At 39.7% G+C, this 17,347-nt stretch overlaps 1 protein-coding gene across 5 annotated transcripts in view; it reads right to left on the minus strand.

Annotated features, from left to right (window-relative positions):
• WDR70 (WD repeat domain 70) overlaps window positions 1-17,347 on the minus strand; it is a 280,993-nt gene that overhangs the window by 255,670 nt on the left and 7,976 nt on the right. For 4 of the 5 annotated variants that reach the window (XM_069555882.1, XM_069555881.1, XM_069555880.1 and 1 more), the window contains exons 3-5: window positions 15,885-15,968; window positions 8,151-8,271; window positions 4,194-4,389 (exon numbers count right to left, since the gene is read on the minus strand). In XM_069555882.1, coding sequence (XP_069411983.1) covers window positions 4,194-4,389; window positions 8,151-8,271; window positions 15,885-15,968 — 401 coding nt within the window. Of the gene's footprint in view, window positions 1-4,193; window positions 4,390-8,150; window positions 8,272-8,879; window positions 8,950-15,884; window positions 15,969-17,347 lie in introns of those variants that run through there. The other variant, XM_069555883.1, reaches the window with a different exon arrangement.

Consider the following 17,347-nt stretch of genomic DNA (forward strand, 5'->3'; position numbering starts at 1 on the left):
TCCATTCAAGACCAATATAATTTACCTGAATCTAGGAAGGCCACTGCCAAGCCACATCACAATGTTTCCAAATATCCAAGCTATCTGCTTCACCTACCATCTCTGCCTTAGTCTTTAAAATGTTGGTTGTGATATGTATTGGAAAGAAAAATAGGAGAAATGGAAACAAGGAACCTCCCACTTTTATTTTATCTCCAATCTAAAGCTTCAGACTTAATCCATTCACAATGCTAACAAGTACTCCATTATCAACTGGTGGTGGTTTAGTCACTAAGTCAAGTCTGACTCTTGCAACCCCATGGACTGTAGCCCACCAGGCTCCTCTGTCCATGGAAATCTCCAGGCAAGAATACTGCAGTGGGTTGCCATTTCGTTCTCTAGAGGATTTTTCTGACCCAGGGATCAAACCTGGGTATCCTGCATTGCACGCAGATTCTTTACTGACTTAGCTATGAGGGAAAGTGAAGTCACTCAGTCATGTCCGACTCTGCGACCCCATGGACTGTAGCCTATCAGGCTCCTCCGTCCCTGGGATTTTCCAGGCAAGAGTGCTGGAGTGGGCTGCCATTTCCTTCTCCAGGGGATCTTCCCAACCCAGGAATCGAACCCGGGTCTCCCACATTGCAGGCAGATGCTTTACTGTCTGAGCCACCATTATCAGACAGTGTATACTTTAAAACTGAAGCTGTTACTGGCACAAATCACCAGCAGCCTTGCTGTGACCCACATGTTATCCAATCACCATTTTCTCTTTACTACGTTTACAAGAGGAAAGGCACACTATAAAAAGTTTTACTACCAAAAGGAACCAATACATAATCTTATAAAAAAAAATAGAAAGCTGTTATTCAGTCTCCTGATACACTTCAGTTACAGCCATGAGAAGCTAAAGCTTTCAAACAGGCTTCTGAGATCCAGACCGAAGCATGTTTTCCCTTCTCTGCCTACCTGCACTTCGGGTTTACTCACGTATCAGTTCCAAGTCAAGGGTTCTGTCTTCACTAACACTATATTCTAGACAAGTTGACTTTCCCATCTTCCCAAATCTAATCTTGTGCACTGTGCCCTTGTTTCAACCATTCACCCTTCCTAGATTGGAGGTGGGGTCCTCCCACCTCACCCATCAAAACGTTACCCTCTACAAGGCTCGTTCCAATTCCACATCCTTCAGAAGTACAGGCATTCCCTTTTACCCTTGGTTTTTGTTTCCCTCAATTTCAGTTCCCCTTGGTATGAAAATACTATTAAATGGAAAGTTCCAGAAACAAACAATTTGTGAGTTTTAAACTGTATGCCTTGGGCAACAAGACAGAATCTCAAGTTATCCTGTTCCTTCCTGCCCAGCAAGTACACCATTCCTTTGTAGACATATGCCACCACCAGTCACTTTAGTCTGTAAAGATATCACTGTTTGTGTTCAAATAATTCTCATTTTACTTAATAATGGCCCCAAAGTGCAAGAGGGATGCTGGCAATTCACATATGCCAAAGAGAAGCTATAAAGTGCTTGCTTGGAACAAGCAACAAAGCCCCAGGATTTGAGTTCAACAAGTGTATGAGTTCTCCTTCTTTCCCTTCTTGGCTCCTGCCATTTCTGGGTCCAGTGATCACTATCTTATTAAAGGCCTCCTATTTGGCCCTTGTATACTCCAACTCCTTACAGTTTATCTCCAGCAGGCTCCAAGAGTTCCAAACCAAACTGATGTTACTACAAGGGTGGAAGCTGGTTTCAGATATGTAATACCTCAGCTTAGATCAAGTAGAGTGAGACTTCTGCTCTGCTAGGCAGGACTATGCCCCTGCACGGCAGAAAGAAGTTACAAAAGAACGAGACCTCTGCCCCAATTCCCAAGAAGTTATCTTCAGTATGAAGTCTCTCAGGGGAGTGTTGTTAGGAGAAGCACACTGACTGAAACTGCCCACCCTGGCCAGGCACCACAGTAACCGTTCGTGTGAGTTATTTTATGACAGGAGGTCCTAGCAAGCAACACAGAATAAGCAAGCCACCACCAACCAGAAGAGTTTGGGAAAGGTCAAAGGGAGAAGCCATGTTTCTGACCATGTTCCAGAATCCTTCCTGCTGGCATCCGTCTTGGCTGAGCAATGAGTATGCCACCAGGAAGGACGAGGCAGACTGATTAGCCAAAGACAACCTGGAAACTAATCCCATCACCATGAAACCCGAGACTGGGAGACACCAGGCAGAGCAGTTCTCCTGGGTTCCCTTACCCTGCTGCTCTCCGCCTGGGCGCCCTTTCCAATAAATTCTCTTGTTTTGTCAGCACATGTCTTCCTCAGACAATTCTTTTCTGAGTGTTAGACAAGAACCCACTCCTGAGGCCCTAGAGGGGGTCCTGCTTCCTACAACGGGTGAAAAGTTAAAAAGTACTCAACTTGATAAGGAAAGGAAAAAAAACGGTATGCGGAGGTTGCTAGGATCTATAGTAAGTACCAATCTATCTGCGAAACTGTGAAGAAACCAAAAGAAACTCATGCTAGTTTTGCTGCCACACCTCAGATTGCAAGTTATAGCCACAGGGCATGATAAATGCTTAGCTAAGATGGAAAAAACATTGTATCTGCACAACAACATATTTTGAGAGAGAAGGAAAGACCACATTCACATACAGGCATACCTTGTATTAATATCCTTTACTGAGTCTTTAAAAATTGAAGATTTTATGTCAGCTCTGCTTGGAACAAGTCTGTTGGCACAATTTTTCCAATACTTTCTCTCAATTCATGTCTCTGTGTCATGTTTTGGTAAATTTCACAATATTTCAAACCCTCCACCAGTAAAGAGATTACAATTCACTGAAGGCTCAGACAGTAGTTAAGGATTTTTAGCAATCATGTATTTTTAAATTAACATATGTACCTTGTTTTAAATACAATGCTGCACTGCACAGTTAACAGACTATAGTGTAAACATAACTTTTATATGCACTGGAAAACCAAAGAGTTCTTGTAACCTGCTGTATTTCAACATTTGCTTCATTATGGTGGTCTGGAACCCAACCAGTATTTATCTCCAAAGTATGCCAGTAACTTTATTACAATATATTGATATGAATGTTCTAAGTTACTGTTGTTAGTCTCTCAATGTACCTAATTTATAAATTAAATCTTATCATAGGTATGCACATACAGGAAAAACACAGCATATATAAGGTTCGGTACCATCCGCAGTTTCAGGCATCCACTGGGGTCTTGAAACATATCCCTCCTGAATAAGGGGGGACTGCTGTACTTCTCTAGATCTGATTAGCCTCATCTCATTAGCCTCATCTTTCCATTTCCCTCTAGTAAGAAAACTCAGCTACACATAAATCACACGACAGTTTCACCACAATATCAACTGCATATGCATGCTCAATCGTGTCCAACTCTTTGCGACCCCATGGACTGTAGCCTGCCAGGCTCCACTGTCCATGGGATTTTCTAGGCAAGAACACTGGAGTAGGTTGCCAGTGCCTACTCCAGGGAATCTTCCTGACCCAGGGGTTGAACCCGTGTCTCTTAAGTCTCCTGAAATGGCAGGCAAATTCTTTACCAACTGCGCCACCAGGGAAGCCCAGATATCATGTACTTGCACACAATTAGGTCCTCACTATGGCAACATCATTTCCCCTCAAAACACCATTCTGCCTTCTCCGTTCTCTCGTCCTCAGCCCATTCTCAGCAACACAAACCTGCATTAGTCAGCTGAGGCCACCATAACAGAACACCATAGACTGGGTGGCTTAAAGATCAGAAAGTTATTTTCTCACAGTTCTGAAGGCTAGAAGTCCACAACCAACATGCCAGAAAACTTGGTTTCTGTTGAAGATTTTTTTCCTGTCTCCAGGAGAATCTTACCAACTCAGAAATCAAACCCAGGTCTCCTGCATTGCAGGAAGATTCTTTACTGACTGAGATATGAGGGACGATGAGTATATAAATCATTCCAGAGTACTAAGCAGAGTTCCCTGTGCTATACAGTAGGTTCTTATTAGTTATCAATTTTATATATAGTAGTTTGCATATGTCAATCCCCATCTCCCAATTTATCCCTTCCCAGCCTTTCCCCCTTGGTAACCCTAAGTTTGTTTTCTACATCTGTGACTCTTTCTGTTTTTCAAGTAAGTTCATTTGTACCACTTTTTAAGATTCCACATACAAGCGATTTCTTAAATTACCACTGAAATACTTACTTCCTCCTCTTCTGAATCACCATCATCATCATCTTCCTCTTCCACATCTTCTGCAAGAGGTGGAGGTAAAGGACCAAGAACACCTTCCTCCATAGGATTAACCGGTTCTTCCACCATTTTAAGGGGTAAAGGGGGGCCAATTAACTCATCATCAGAAGAGTCAGAACTCTCGTCACTCTCACTGCTACTTGTATCCCTGAAAATACAGAAACAGAAACTCATCGCCTTTGCTGCAAAAAAGAACATACTCTGGAGACAGTATTGATTTCTCAGGAAGCCCTATTTCTCCTTTTAACAACTGAGTTTTTTACAATGTTTTTAAATTTGTAATCCAAACATTAATTGTGTGGCTCAAATATTTATCTTTTGAATTATACATATATTTCTTTCTTAAGTAATGTCAAGAAACATATTTTAATTGTTAATTGTATGATTAAAAAATAAGCAAAAATTTTTGATTATATTTTTTAAACATATTCATGTTTTTCAGGTAGAGTAATATTCTTTCATCTATTATTGTTTAAGGACACATTTTGTATGAGTTTTTTCTTTGAAATTTTGTGAGTTGTGTACTATGGTCCACGATATGGTCAGTCTTGCATATTTTATGTAAACTTGAAAAAAATAAGAATTCCCATTGTTGGGCTGAGTGTTCTGTAGACTTCAATCAAAGGTGTTGGCTGAGGGCATCCTTAAGGTCCTTTCTCTCCTTGCTGACTCATAGCTCACTGTCCATCAGTCACAGACACAACGCTGACATCTCACACTAAATGCAGACGTGCCTATTTCTCCTTTCAGCTCCTTCCCTTTCTGCTTCAGGTGTTTCAAAGCTCTAATGCTAGGAGATGCACATTCAGGACTACCATGTGTTCCTGAAGAACTGCCTTCAAATACCATTTAATCTTAAGAAAGTAAAAAACTTCTCTTATCTATCCTATCTAAATACAGTTAAAAGTCAAAGACAAAACCTCAGAGCAATTATATGTTAGAGGCCCATCAGATAACCCTCATGAACCAGCAGAACAACTGTGGAAGAAAAACTACAGAATACTACACCGTAAGAAAGAAAACCATGGAGAGAACCAACGCCTCTATGTACTGTGTGTGAATACAATCACTGTTTGTCACAGGAGCAAATAAAGTAAGAAATGAATATTACTGCAAAAGATTTCAATACATTGTCTGAAATACAAATTATTTCTCTCTCTTTAATTCAAGTATGCTGAGTTGCTTAAATTGTTAAATGTAGCTTCCTTGGACTGTAAAAGATACCTTATTCTAGGCAGCATCCTATTGAATCTCCACTATTTTTCTACCCAACACATGAGCTGCTGCTGCTGCTAAGTCAAGTCAGTCGTGTCCGACTCTGTGCAACCCCACAGATGGCAGCCCACCAGGCTCCTCCGGCCCTGGGATTCTCCAGGCAAGAATAGTGGAGTGGGTTGCCATTTCCTATCATAAGTGAGGTGAAAGTGTCAGTCACTCAGTCATGTCAGATTCTTTGCAACCCCATGGACTGTAGCCCACCAGGCTTCTCTGTCCATGGGATTGTCCAGGCAAGAATACTAGAGTGGGTTGCCATTCCCTTCTCCAGGGGATATTCCTGACCCAGGGATCGAACCTGAATCTTCTGCACTGCAGTCAGATTCTTCACAGTCTGAGCCACAGGAAATCCAACAGGGGACTATTATATACTCTCATTAAAGTCTTTATCAAACACCTCTATACATTCTGTAGCAACCACCATCCACCATCCCTCTATTGACTACCCCTTCCCAGAAGATTGAGAATTGCAATTTTAACAATTAATCTACCAAATAATTTTATAGGAGTCAAAGTGTCCTTGCCATCTAATGAAGTATCTTCACTATATAAGTTCCACGAAGGCAGAAATTTAAAGTCTGTTGTGTTCCCTGCTGTGGCTCTATCAGCTAAATGATGCTTGATATCAGTAACAACTGAAAAGGGACTTCCCTGCCAGTCTGGTGGTTAAGACTCTAAGCTTCCACTGCAGAAAGGGCACAGGTTCAATCGATGGTCAGGGAACTAAGATCCCACATGCTATGTAGCGGTGGTTTATTCACTAAGTCGTATCTGACTCTTGTGACCCCATGGACTGTAGCCCACCAGGCTCCTCTGTCCATGGGATTACCCAGGCAATAATACTGGGGTGTGTTGCCATTTCCCTTCTCCAGGGGATCTTCCCGACCCAGGGACCAAACCCCAGTCTCCTGCACTGCGTGAGGGTTTTTTTTACCACTGAGTCACCAAGGATTTCCATATAACACAGTACTGACTCCTTGGTTACAGCTGTAAAAAGATTTACCTTACTATTTTGTTTCCCAAGTCCCCAGTTGTCTCACCAAACTTACCCACTAATTAGAAAGTACGGCAAAACAGATTTCTAGGCAGTTTTCTTATGAGATGACAGGTTGTTCTTCACTGGCTTTCCTTCTCTCTCTCTCTACCCATCTCTCTCTGCCTCACTGTTTTTCTCCATTGAGCTCTGTGCCCCCATGCTCCTCTTGGAAACACAGGCTGAATATGCTCAGCTTTTGCCTAGGTTGTGGGGCATTTTCTGGCACCTGTACTACAGACAACTTTTATTACAGGCTGAATTGTGTCCCCAAAATACTCATATACTGAAGTCCTAACTAGCAGTACCTCAGAGTATGACTGTATTTAAAGACAGGGCTTCAGAGAAGTGATTAAGCTAAATGATGTCTGTAGGGATGGGCCCTATTATAACTGGTGTCCTTATAAAAAGAGAAAACTTGAACAGAACTTAGGCGGAAGACAACGTGAAGAAATAAGGAGAAGATGGACATCTACAAGCCAAGAAGAGAGGCCAGTGAACCCTGCCTTCATGTTGGTCCTGGACTTCTAGACTCTCTAACTGTGGGAAAATAAATTTCTGTTGTTTCAGCCATCTAGTCTGCGCTAGTTTGTGATGAAAGCCATGACAAACTAGTACAGCTGCATCTTCCTTTCTTTTCTCCCCTTAATTAGTGAACTAAAGAAATATATGGAACATCTACCATAAGCAAGATATTGTGCTGGACACAGAGAGAGCTGGGAAAAAGTACAGGATAAAGAGAAACGTTAAGACACTGGGCTTCCCCGAGAGTTCAGAGGTTAAGAATCTGCCCGCCAATGCAGGGGACAGATCTGATCCCTGGTCTGGGGAGATCCCACATGCTTCGGGGCAACTGAGCCTGTGGGCCACAGCTACTGAGCCCCCACACCTAGAGCCTGTGCCCTGCAACAAGATAAGCCACTGTAATGAGAAGTGCACACACCGCAACCAGTGAGCCCCTGCTCATTGCGACTAGAGAAAGCCAGCACACAGCAACAAAGACCCAGAGCGACCAAAAAGTGAATTTTCAAAAAACAGCTTACATAGCCAATTTGACAATTTAAAACATACCTCAACAACAGAATTCTTGTACGATTCCACCCAGATTTGGAGTCCGTATACCTATTTATACTGCTTGAAGTTCTTAGTAATTATGTTATATAGTATTAAATTTCACTTTAAAGTAATTTTAATATTAATGGCTGCTTTCTCCTATCACTCAATAAACTTCACAATGTGCCACTGTTTAAATTCTTTCTCAGTTATAAAGGATCCTACCAAAAAAAGTTATCATGAATACAGAGTTTGGGGAAAGGGACAAAAGACGTAAATGACAAAATAAACATGAAAAAAATAACCAACTTGTCAATATCTTTCCAACTTTACACAGTTATACTCTGCAGTCAAAGGCAGAGTTTTAATGCTACATCTGGAATACTTTAGAAAAATTTGACTGATTCACAATGTGACAAAGGACTTTGTTGTGGTCCTAGAGATCTACAACTGCCTGAAATGGGAGAAATCATGCAAGCTTTACAGTATGAGGAACTTTGCCTAAATTGTGTTACTAACACCTAGGAAATGACAGTAAAGACAAGCACCTGGAAGATGATTTAGAGCAAGCTCTGGCCACATTCGAGCCTGAAGATGTCGGTTCAAGATCTTCATTTTGCCTTCTTAATTCTTTCTCTCTGTTCATTTCTTCCTCTCTTTCTCTTGCTTCTGAAAAGGTCATAAAAATTTTTTTCAACAGTTAGACTTCAAAATTTATTATTTAAAATGTTGAAAACTAACAAAATTACAAAGATATAACACAGAAGTGTTACCGTAATAGCAAAAAACTATCACTCTAAATGCCCAACAATGAGAAAACAACTGAATTTTACTGTATATCAACACAGTAAAAAATACAGCCAATAAGAATAATGATAGAAGGGAATTCCCTGTTGTCCAGTGGTTAGGACTTGGTGTTTTCACTGTGTTGGCCCAAGTTTAATCCCTTGTTAGGGAACTGAGATCCTGCAAGCCACATGGAGCAGCCGAAAAATATATACAGAAAATATACAAATCTGGGAAAATATTAACAGACAGGTAAGCAAAATTAGAATATGAAGAGTATATGAACCATGACTGCAGTATGCAAAAAGACGTGGCAAGTGACAAGAAAGTGTTCAAACATAAGATTTTAGGTAACCTCACATTTTAATATTTTAAACTATAAATTCAGCACTCTCTTCCTTTCCGATTTTCCCAAACTGAATTTTTGGCCAGAGACTTGATACCAAAATTATGAGAAAAACTGAATTACATCAAGTTTCCAGAGTTTTTACCTTGGAAAGACAAAACAAATTTATCCAAGGAAATCTAATCTTCCTCCTCTGATAATTTCATTCAGCAACTGGAGGGAACATAGGAAGGAAATTAATTATATGAATAAGGCTTGTTCTCGATTGCTACCATCCTCAATGACCTGAGATAATCTTTAACACTCTTTTTGAAATTTAATAGTGAAGAATAATACACCCAAAGTTAAGCAATATCAAAGGGCACTTACTGGAATGCTGCACTATTCAGGGTCTTTTGTTGCTAGGATATAGAGGGTGAGTAACTAGGAAACAGGCAGCAAGCGTTAACAACTAGTCATTCATTTCAAACATGGAAGATTAAAAAACTCTCCAGGAAGTTGTAAGGCACAGTCACATTAATTTCTTTTGTGCTCTCCATTGGGCTGAGGTGGGTCAGGAGTTAACAGTTCCGCACTCTGATGCTGGGGAGGTTGAAAACAGTAAGAGAAGGATAATGCCCAAATTTAAGGGTGAGCCTGCTGGGCTCCTACCTTCATCCTGCCTCCCTAGTAATTCCCTCTGTACCCTCCAGGGTGAGGGAGGGCGGGGGAGCTGAGAGAGGCTGGGGAGTGAGGCAGGGGAGGCCACACTTGGACTGCAGGCTCAGGTCTTAGGGGCAGTTCTGACACTAATCAGGAATGGACCCTAAGGCACACATCATTAGTCACCTATTAGCAGCCACTTCTCCCTTTTTCCTTGCAAAGGAAACCACAGTTCTCCCGATGCTGGGCCCCTTCCTGTCTAGAAGGAGTAAAGTTTGATTTCAAGTGAACCATAGCGAACCTGCAAGGGCTGTTTTTGCAACTGATGTACCACACTAATGCTGGCTAATAACACATGAGAGGAAGTCAGCTGGAGGTACATTTGAGAAAGGTTTTTTTACTCCTAAAGAGTTACACAAAAGTCTTTCAGCCTGTGGATGCAGTCATCTGTATGTTAACAAAATTTTGAGTCATGAGGACGGTGAGCTTAGGATAAGACAACACTCTAAAGCTGGCAAAGCAGAAAAAAGGGGAAAAATCTTAAGTTTTTTGTATCAGGATTCAGAAGATGGAAGAGTCCCTCCCATTCCAGAGATCTTGTCATGGTGTGATACTAAACTTTTCTTATTTAAGCCATTTTTATTAAGTCTCCTATGACTTCTTTGGAATGAAAACAGTGACAGACTTTATTTTCTTGGCTCCAAAATCACTGCAGGCGGTGACTGCAGTTATGAAATTAAAGATGCTTGCTCCTTGAAGGAAAGCTATGACAAACATACACATCGTATTAAAAAGCAGAGACATCACTTTGCCAACAAAGGTCTGAATAGTTAAAGCTATGGTTTTTCCAGAAGCCATGCATTGATGTGAGAGTTGGACTATCAAGAAGGCTGAGCATCAAAGAATTCATACTTTTGAACTGTGGTGTTGGAGAAGACTCTTGAGAATCCATTGTACTGCAAGGAGACCAAATCAGTTAATCCTAAAGGAAATCAACCCTGAATATTCATTGGAAGGACTGATGCTGAAGTTGAAGCTCCAATACTTTGGCCACCTGATGCGAAGAGCTGACTCACTGGTAAAGACCCTGAGGCTGGCAAAGACTGAGGCAGGAGGAGAAGGGGACGAGAGAGGACAAGATGGTTAGATGGCCTCACGACTCCATCACCGACTCGATGGACATGAGTTTGAGCAAGCTCGGGGAGCTGGTGATGGACTGGGAAGCCTGGTGTGCTGCAGTCCATGGGGTTGCAAAGAGTTGGACACGACTAAGCGATTCAACAACAACAACAACAATCTTTATAACAATCCTGGAAGCAGAAACTTTACTTCAGCTTCCAGTTCACTTCAGTTCAGTCGCTCAGACCTGTCCAACTCTTTGCGACCCCATGAATCACAGCACTCAGGCCTCCCTGTCCATCACCAACTCCTGGAGTTCACCCAAACTCACGTCCATCGAGTCAGTGATGCCATCCAGCCATCTCATCCTCTGTCGCCCCCTTCTCCTCCTGCCCCCAATCCCTCCCAGCATCACAGTCTTTTCCAATGAGTCAAATCTTCGCATGAGGTGGCCAAAGTACTGGAGTTTCAGCTTTAGCATCATTCCTTCCAAAGAACACCCAGGACTGATCCTATTTAGGACCGACTGGTTGGATCTCCTTGCAGTCCAAGGGACTCTCAAGAGTCTTCTCCAGCACCACAGTTCAAAAGCATCAATTCTTCGGCGCTCAGCTTTCTTCACAGTCCAACTCTCACATCCATACATGACCACTGGAAAAACCATATGGGGTATAACTGACAAAACTGTGAGATAGGTAAAGTGTACAATGTGATGATTTGGTACAGATACTGAGAAAGAATATTTCCCATAGAGTCAGTGAACACAACCATCACCCCACATATTTATCCCATGTTGTTTTTTTTTTTTTTTGGTAAGAACAATTAAGTTCTACTATCTTAGCAAATTTCAACTATATCCAATACAGCTGAAGTAAATACTACTATCTTCACTTAATAGTTGAGGAATCCAAAGCAAAGAAGTAACAGCTCCAGTTAGAGCAAAGTAGTCAATTGAGGCTCCACAATGTATCTTTCCTTGACGTGATCAGACCTTCTGAAGCCTGTAAAATTATGCAGTGAGTACCACCCACTTTATAAAGCAGTGACCCTGCCTCTCTCCCCAAAGGGCCATAAAGTACAGCCTTTTATTTGCTTACCTGTCACCAGACTATTTGGAAACTATGACCCACCTACCTATCTAACTAGAGTTCCTCCCCAGTGGATGAATGCTCCAAACTACTTGCCCCATCCAGGTGAATTATCTTTTTAATTTAGATGTTCTAATTTTATTTATTGTTTAGCCATATTGGGCAGCATGCATGATCTTAGTTCCCTGGCTAGGGATGGAACCTGTACCCCCTGCATTGGGAGCACTGAGTCTTAACCACTAGACCACAAAGGAAGTCTCTAATTTTTTAATTTAAAATTTAACTTTTTTTTTTTTTACAATAGTAAGGATTTTCTACCCAGAGAGGTTCCTGTCATCACCTGCTGCTTCATTAAAATGAGAAGAAAAAAAAAAAAGGGAAAGACATTTGTGAGGAAAAAAAATATTTTTTTTATCTCACTGTCTACAAAGGACACACCAAAATGAGACTAATTCAACAAACTGCAGCTCCCCGACCAAGGGGATCATTTTTGTGTATTTTACCAAGAGTAGGACCAAGCACACTGTACACTGTAAAACATACAGGAATCCAAGTATTCTGTAAATACTGTAAGATGCTCTGAATATTCTATTAGCAAGACTGAATTAACTTACTCCCCAACACCTCATTTTATTCTTTTAAGTATCTCAATTTATTGATATCTCTCTACTCTCAGGTAGCTAATAGTTTTGGACAGCCATTCTGCAAAAGCACCCCAGCTGTATGCAGTTCATCCAGGATGACAGCAAACTATCCAAAACTACCATGTCCCAACTGTGCTGATTCGCACAAATTGCAGATTCACATGAATGTAATTTAGCAGCTGAAAAATATCACTTTCATTATATCTTAAGCATTATACGAAGAAATGAGTGTTAAAATAACATGCAAAGGAAATAAAACTAATAGAAACAAGCTAGAGTGATGTTTTAATCATATTCTTTTCTTCTAGTTGCTCAGTTGTGCCCAACTCTTTGTGACCCCATGAACTGTAGCCTACCAGGCTCCTCTGTCCAAGGGGATTCTCCAGGCAAGAATACTGGAATGGGTTGCCACTTCCCGACCCAGGGATGGAACCTGGGTCTCCCCCACTGCAAGCAGATTCCTCACCATCTGGGCCACTAGGGAAGCCACTTGCTAAATGTTTCTGCCATTCTGAAATGATTCAGTAGGCTACCAATTTCATGAAAAATCATATTTAATTTTAAATATTTAGTGCAAAAATGACTATAAATAAAAAAATAAGATCAGGATTATCTGACAGCATTAGTCACAATTCATTATTGACTATTTAGAGATGTAACTACTATATGTCAAGTTCTGCGTTAAGCTACTGTAAGTATAAATATGAAAAACAAGATTATCAAGACATGAACAACACTAAAATAAATTTATAATAAAGTATTATTTTAAAAATGTAGGGAACAATTACACCCAGAAGAGTTTTGAATACCTAGAAAAGGTAAAATATGAGGTGAGGCCTTAAAGGATAGGTAGGATTTAGCTAGGTAGGAAGACAATTTCAAGCTAAAACAAAAAAATTTTTTAAGCTTTCCCAATTTCTAAAACCTCTGGGACAATTACTCTTTCCAAGATAACTAAACCATCCATTGAAATTATCTTAAAATCCTACCTCAATATGTTCTCAAGGAATTTTTTTCCAGTCAGGTAACAGAAGGTTCGTAATCCATTGAAACCACGGCCACACTCAAAATAAGTATTTGAATAAAAGACATATTCTTCCCCATCTATCTCCTCATAGTATATTAGTTCTAAGAGACTATGTCTTTCACATGTCCAAAACCTACTAACAGCTTTCATAAACATAAAAAATACTTCAAAAACAATTTGTAATACTATTTTCTAACATTTTTGGTAACACATATTTTACTCAGGCTTTATAGTATAATTCATCCTTTCTTTTAGAGCACTTAAGAACCAAAACTTCACATCTGCATACACAGTTAAATCTGCCATTAAAAGAGACCAAAAGTTCTTATTTTCCTCAAGTCTGATGTCAAAGTTCAAGAAGACTCCAATACCTATCATTAAGGCCCATATCAGTATTTTTTAACTTTTAAGAAAAGGCAAACTTTGGCTTCTTATATTTAGATGCAAGGGTAGAAACAGGAGTCTAAGTCCAAGAATGCAACATGAAGTCAACAAAGTTCAACCCATTTAATTCATACACAAATAACAATAGGAAAACAAGGCCCTGAGATAACTTTTCAAAATTTTAGAACTCTAATAACTCTTTATTGGAATTCTACCTAAGCGCTACATGAATTCATATTTTACTAAGAAAAACGATAGGAATTAAAAGTGATATTTATAACATTACTGTTTAAAAAGTACTATGCCCAACATCTTAATCCCTTCAATAAACCTGAAGGGAGTTTAAAATAAATAAGGGAGACCTTATCATTGTCAACGAACAGATGGGGAAATTAAGGATCTGAAATTTGAAGATCCATCTGATGTTATTCATCTAGTAGAATGTGGGTCTAACCCTTAAAGCTGGGTCCTCCAACTCCGAATTCCAAACTCTTTACAATTCATCATGCCATTTAAAAAAATTCTCCAGGGGCTTCCCTGGTGATCCGGTGGTTAAGACTCTGAGCTCCCAATGCAGTGATGAAGGATTCAATTCCTGGTCAGGAAACGAACACCCTGCATGCCACTCAGCATGGCCAAAAGAAACACACACACATTCTCCAAAGATGCAGGATTTATTTTTTTAAAGACAATATTGCAGTTTTAAATTCAATTCAATCTGCATAAATAAATACTGAGAACCTACCTTACGAGGCATGGTAATGGGGACTATAAAACTTAGGTAGGAGAATAAGACAATCACTATTCAAAGCATTTGGTATCACACGCTAGAAAGCTAAACTGCAATAGTATAAACGTTCACTGAAACATTCAAAGATGAAGTGTGTAATACATTTGTACATATGCTACAGAGAGCATGTCTCTACATGTTGCTTGATGATACTAAATTATTTAATATTTTTAGGTGTAGTAATAGCATTTCAGTTAAGATTTTTCAAAATCCTTATCACTTAAAGACATACAAAAATATTTATGGGTAAAGTAATGTATCCAGTATTTTTGTCAAAGCAATCTGAGAGGAGAAGTAAATGGAAATAACACTGGCCATGAACTGTTACAATAGTTAAATCTGTGTGATAGGAATATGGGAGTTCATTCTTGTACTTCTGTATGTAACTGAAATTTCAGGTAATAGCTGCAGCTTTTTTAAACAATATACATTATATGTAGATAGCTGTCTTTTTACCACACACACACACACACAAAAATCAAAAACTATTATTCTTCCAAAGACCAAAAATCATGCTCACTTCCCAAATGTGAGATAGTACTGCTATATAATTTATCATTTTAAAACAATGATAAGTACTGGAGCAACATTCCCTTAAATTCTTGCAGGAGTCCTGTCTCTGGTTCTGAGTGCCTTCTGCTCTATCAGTTTACATCTATCCCTTCTCTAGTATAAGAATGAACTGAATCAGATCTAAAGAAAGCAGTAGAGGAGACAGTCAGCTCCAACGATCCTGAGGTGGTAGCTAGAACTGCCAACCACCTGGTATCAAACCAGACAGTCTGGAAGTTAAGGCCTTCATTAAATGTCTGATACAACTCATGAATGCAGGGATTCAACAGCACCAGCCCCATTCACTGGATGGCTCAATTTTCTATACTGTCTGGGTCAACGATCAGTGGTGTACACAACTCTGAGAGCCACCTCTCGCTCAGCCTTCCAAATACTGGTTCCACTGTAAGCAGGAAAGAAAAAAACGAAATGAGAATCAGATAGAGGGTGAAGAAAAGAAACCACTATTCTGATTCTTTTTTTTTTTTTTAATTTGGCTGCATTAGGTCTTAGTTGTGGCTCAAGGGTTTAATTGCCCTGAAACATGTGCAATCTTCCCAGACCAGGGACTGAACCTGCATCCCCTGCATTGCAAGGTGGATTCCCCACCACTGGGCCACCAAGGAAGTCTCTGTTCTGATTCTTATAAATTAATTTTGAATCCTTGTTTGTTCATAGCTCACACTTCTGACAGATTTTAGAACTCAGACCTTCCTACCCTAGATACAACTTTTATCATATTTAAAAAATGAGATATTGCTGGCTCCTTCCAAAGGAACCAGCACATGTGAACTTTTAACAATTTTGAATTTTTTTTTCTTATAATTTTATAGCTGGTAACACACTTGTGTAAATTGGATATAGTATCTACACAAATAAGAAAGCAAATAACTGAACTTCTTACCCAGCGTTTTCCGACTTCTCTCCACTGCTGTTCTTCGAGTTTGTTCAAACATTGCTTCCAAATCAAATGTGCGAGCTTTTTTTCCTAAAACAGGAATAAGTAGCAGACTGTGATTTTCTTGAACTAAGTTGGCCAACATTCAGGTACTCAATACTTATTTACTGATGTATCAATAACCACTTAAAGTCTATCTAATTTATAGCACAGCTACCAAATAACCATAAAATATCAATGAAGAAAACGTTTACTCCCCAGGGAATTTTTTTAAAAATATTTATTATTTACTTGGCTGCACTGGATTGTAGCTGTGGCACTCAGGATCTTTAGTTGCAACATGCAGGATCTAGTTCCCTGACCAGGGATCCAACCTAGGCCCCCTGTTTTGGGAGCTCAGAGTCTTAGCCACTGGATGACCAGGGAAGTCCCAACTCCCCAGGGAAACTTAATTACAATCTCATCACTAAATAAGATTAACCAGCCAACTTTCCCATCTTCCTGTACTTTATCTAGACTCTTCTCTTTGAAACTTCAACATGGGGTACTAGGCAGAACAGAGAATGTTCATATCGTAATTCCTGAAACCTGTGAACATACTACATTCACAGGGACTCTGCACATTAATGAAGGTTATAGATGCAAAGACTGAGATTACCCTGGCAAGCCCAGTCCATCATAGAAGGTCTTACAAGAAAATGTAGAATGGATGCAGAATAGATACGGCAGAAGTCAGAGAGACTTGAGACTTGAGAAGGACCGCAGTGCATTTGAAGATGAAGGGGGCAAGAAGATAAGCAATGCAGGTATCAGAAAGAGGTAAGAGACTCCCACTTGAAAGCCAGTAAGCAAACAGGGGTCTCAATCCCAAAACCACCAGGAACTGACATTCTGATGACCTGGATCTGCTTGGAAGCAATGTTATATTTGATTTTACTAGGGTTGGTGTTTTTTTTCAGTACCAATACCTATTCTATGTTAGTGAGAATGTGGTAAAAATGGTTTTTTTACACACTACTGATTGATATAAACTGAAACCACCTTTCTGAAGAGCATTATGACAACATATATCAAGAAATTTTAAAAGCTATATACTCAATTTTTTGTTACTTTTTAATACCTATATATTTTATCAAAGTAGTCCCTCCTGTAGAAATCTACCCTATGGAAGTATACATAATACTCCTTTTATAAAAGGAGACAAAAGACTTATTTATAAAAATGTTTATTTCAGTATTACTGATAAAAAGAAAGGAACTATGTGAGAGAAACCTCAAAATGTTACAAATTATAGCACTTCTATCTACTATTCAAGCCATCAGAAGAAATGCTTTGGAAGAGCATTTTTATAAAACGGGAAAATCCTCAAAATATTAAGAATTAAACAAATTCCATATAATTAAGAATAAAACTGTACATAAGTACATATGATCTTAGTGTTATTAATACACAACAGAAAAAACTGGAAA

This window comes from Ovis canadensis, chromosome 16 (genome assembly GCF_042477335.2).
Source record: "Ovis canadensis isolate MfBH-ARS-UI-01 breed Bighorn chromosome 16, ARS-UI_OviCan_v2, whole genome shotgun sequence".
NCBI classification, from domain to species: Eukaryota; Metazoa; Chordata; class Mammalia; order Artiodactyla; family Bovidae; genus Ovis; species Ovis canadensis.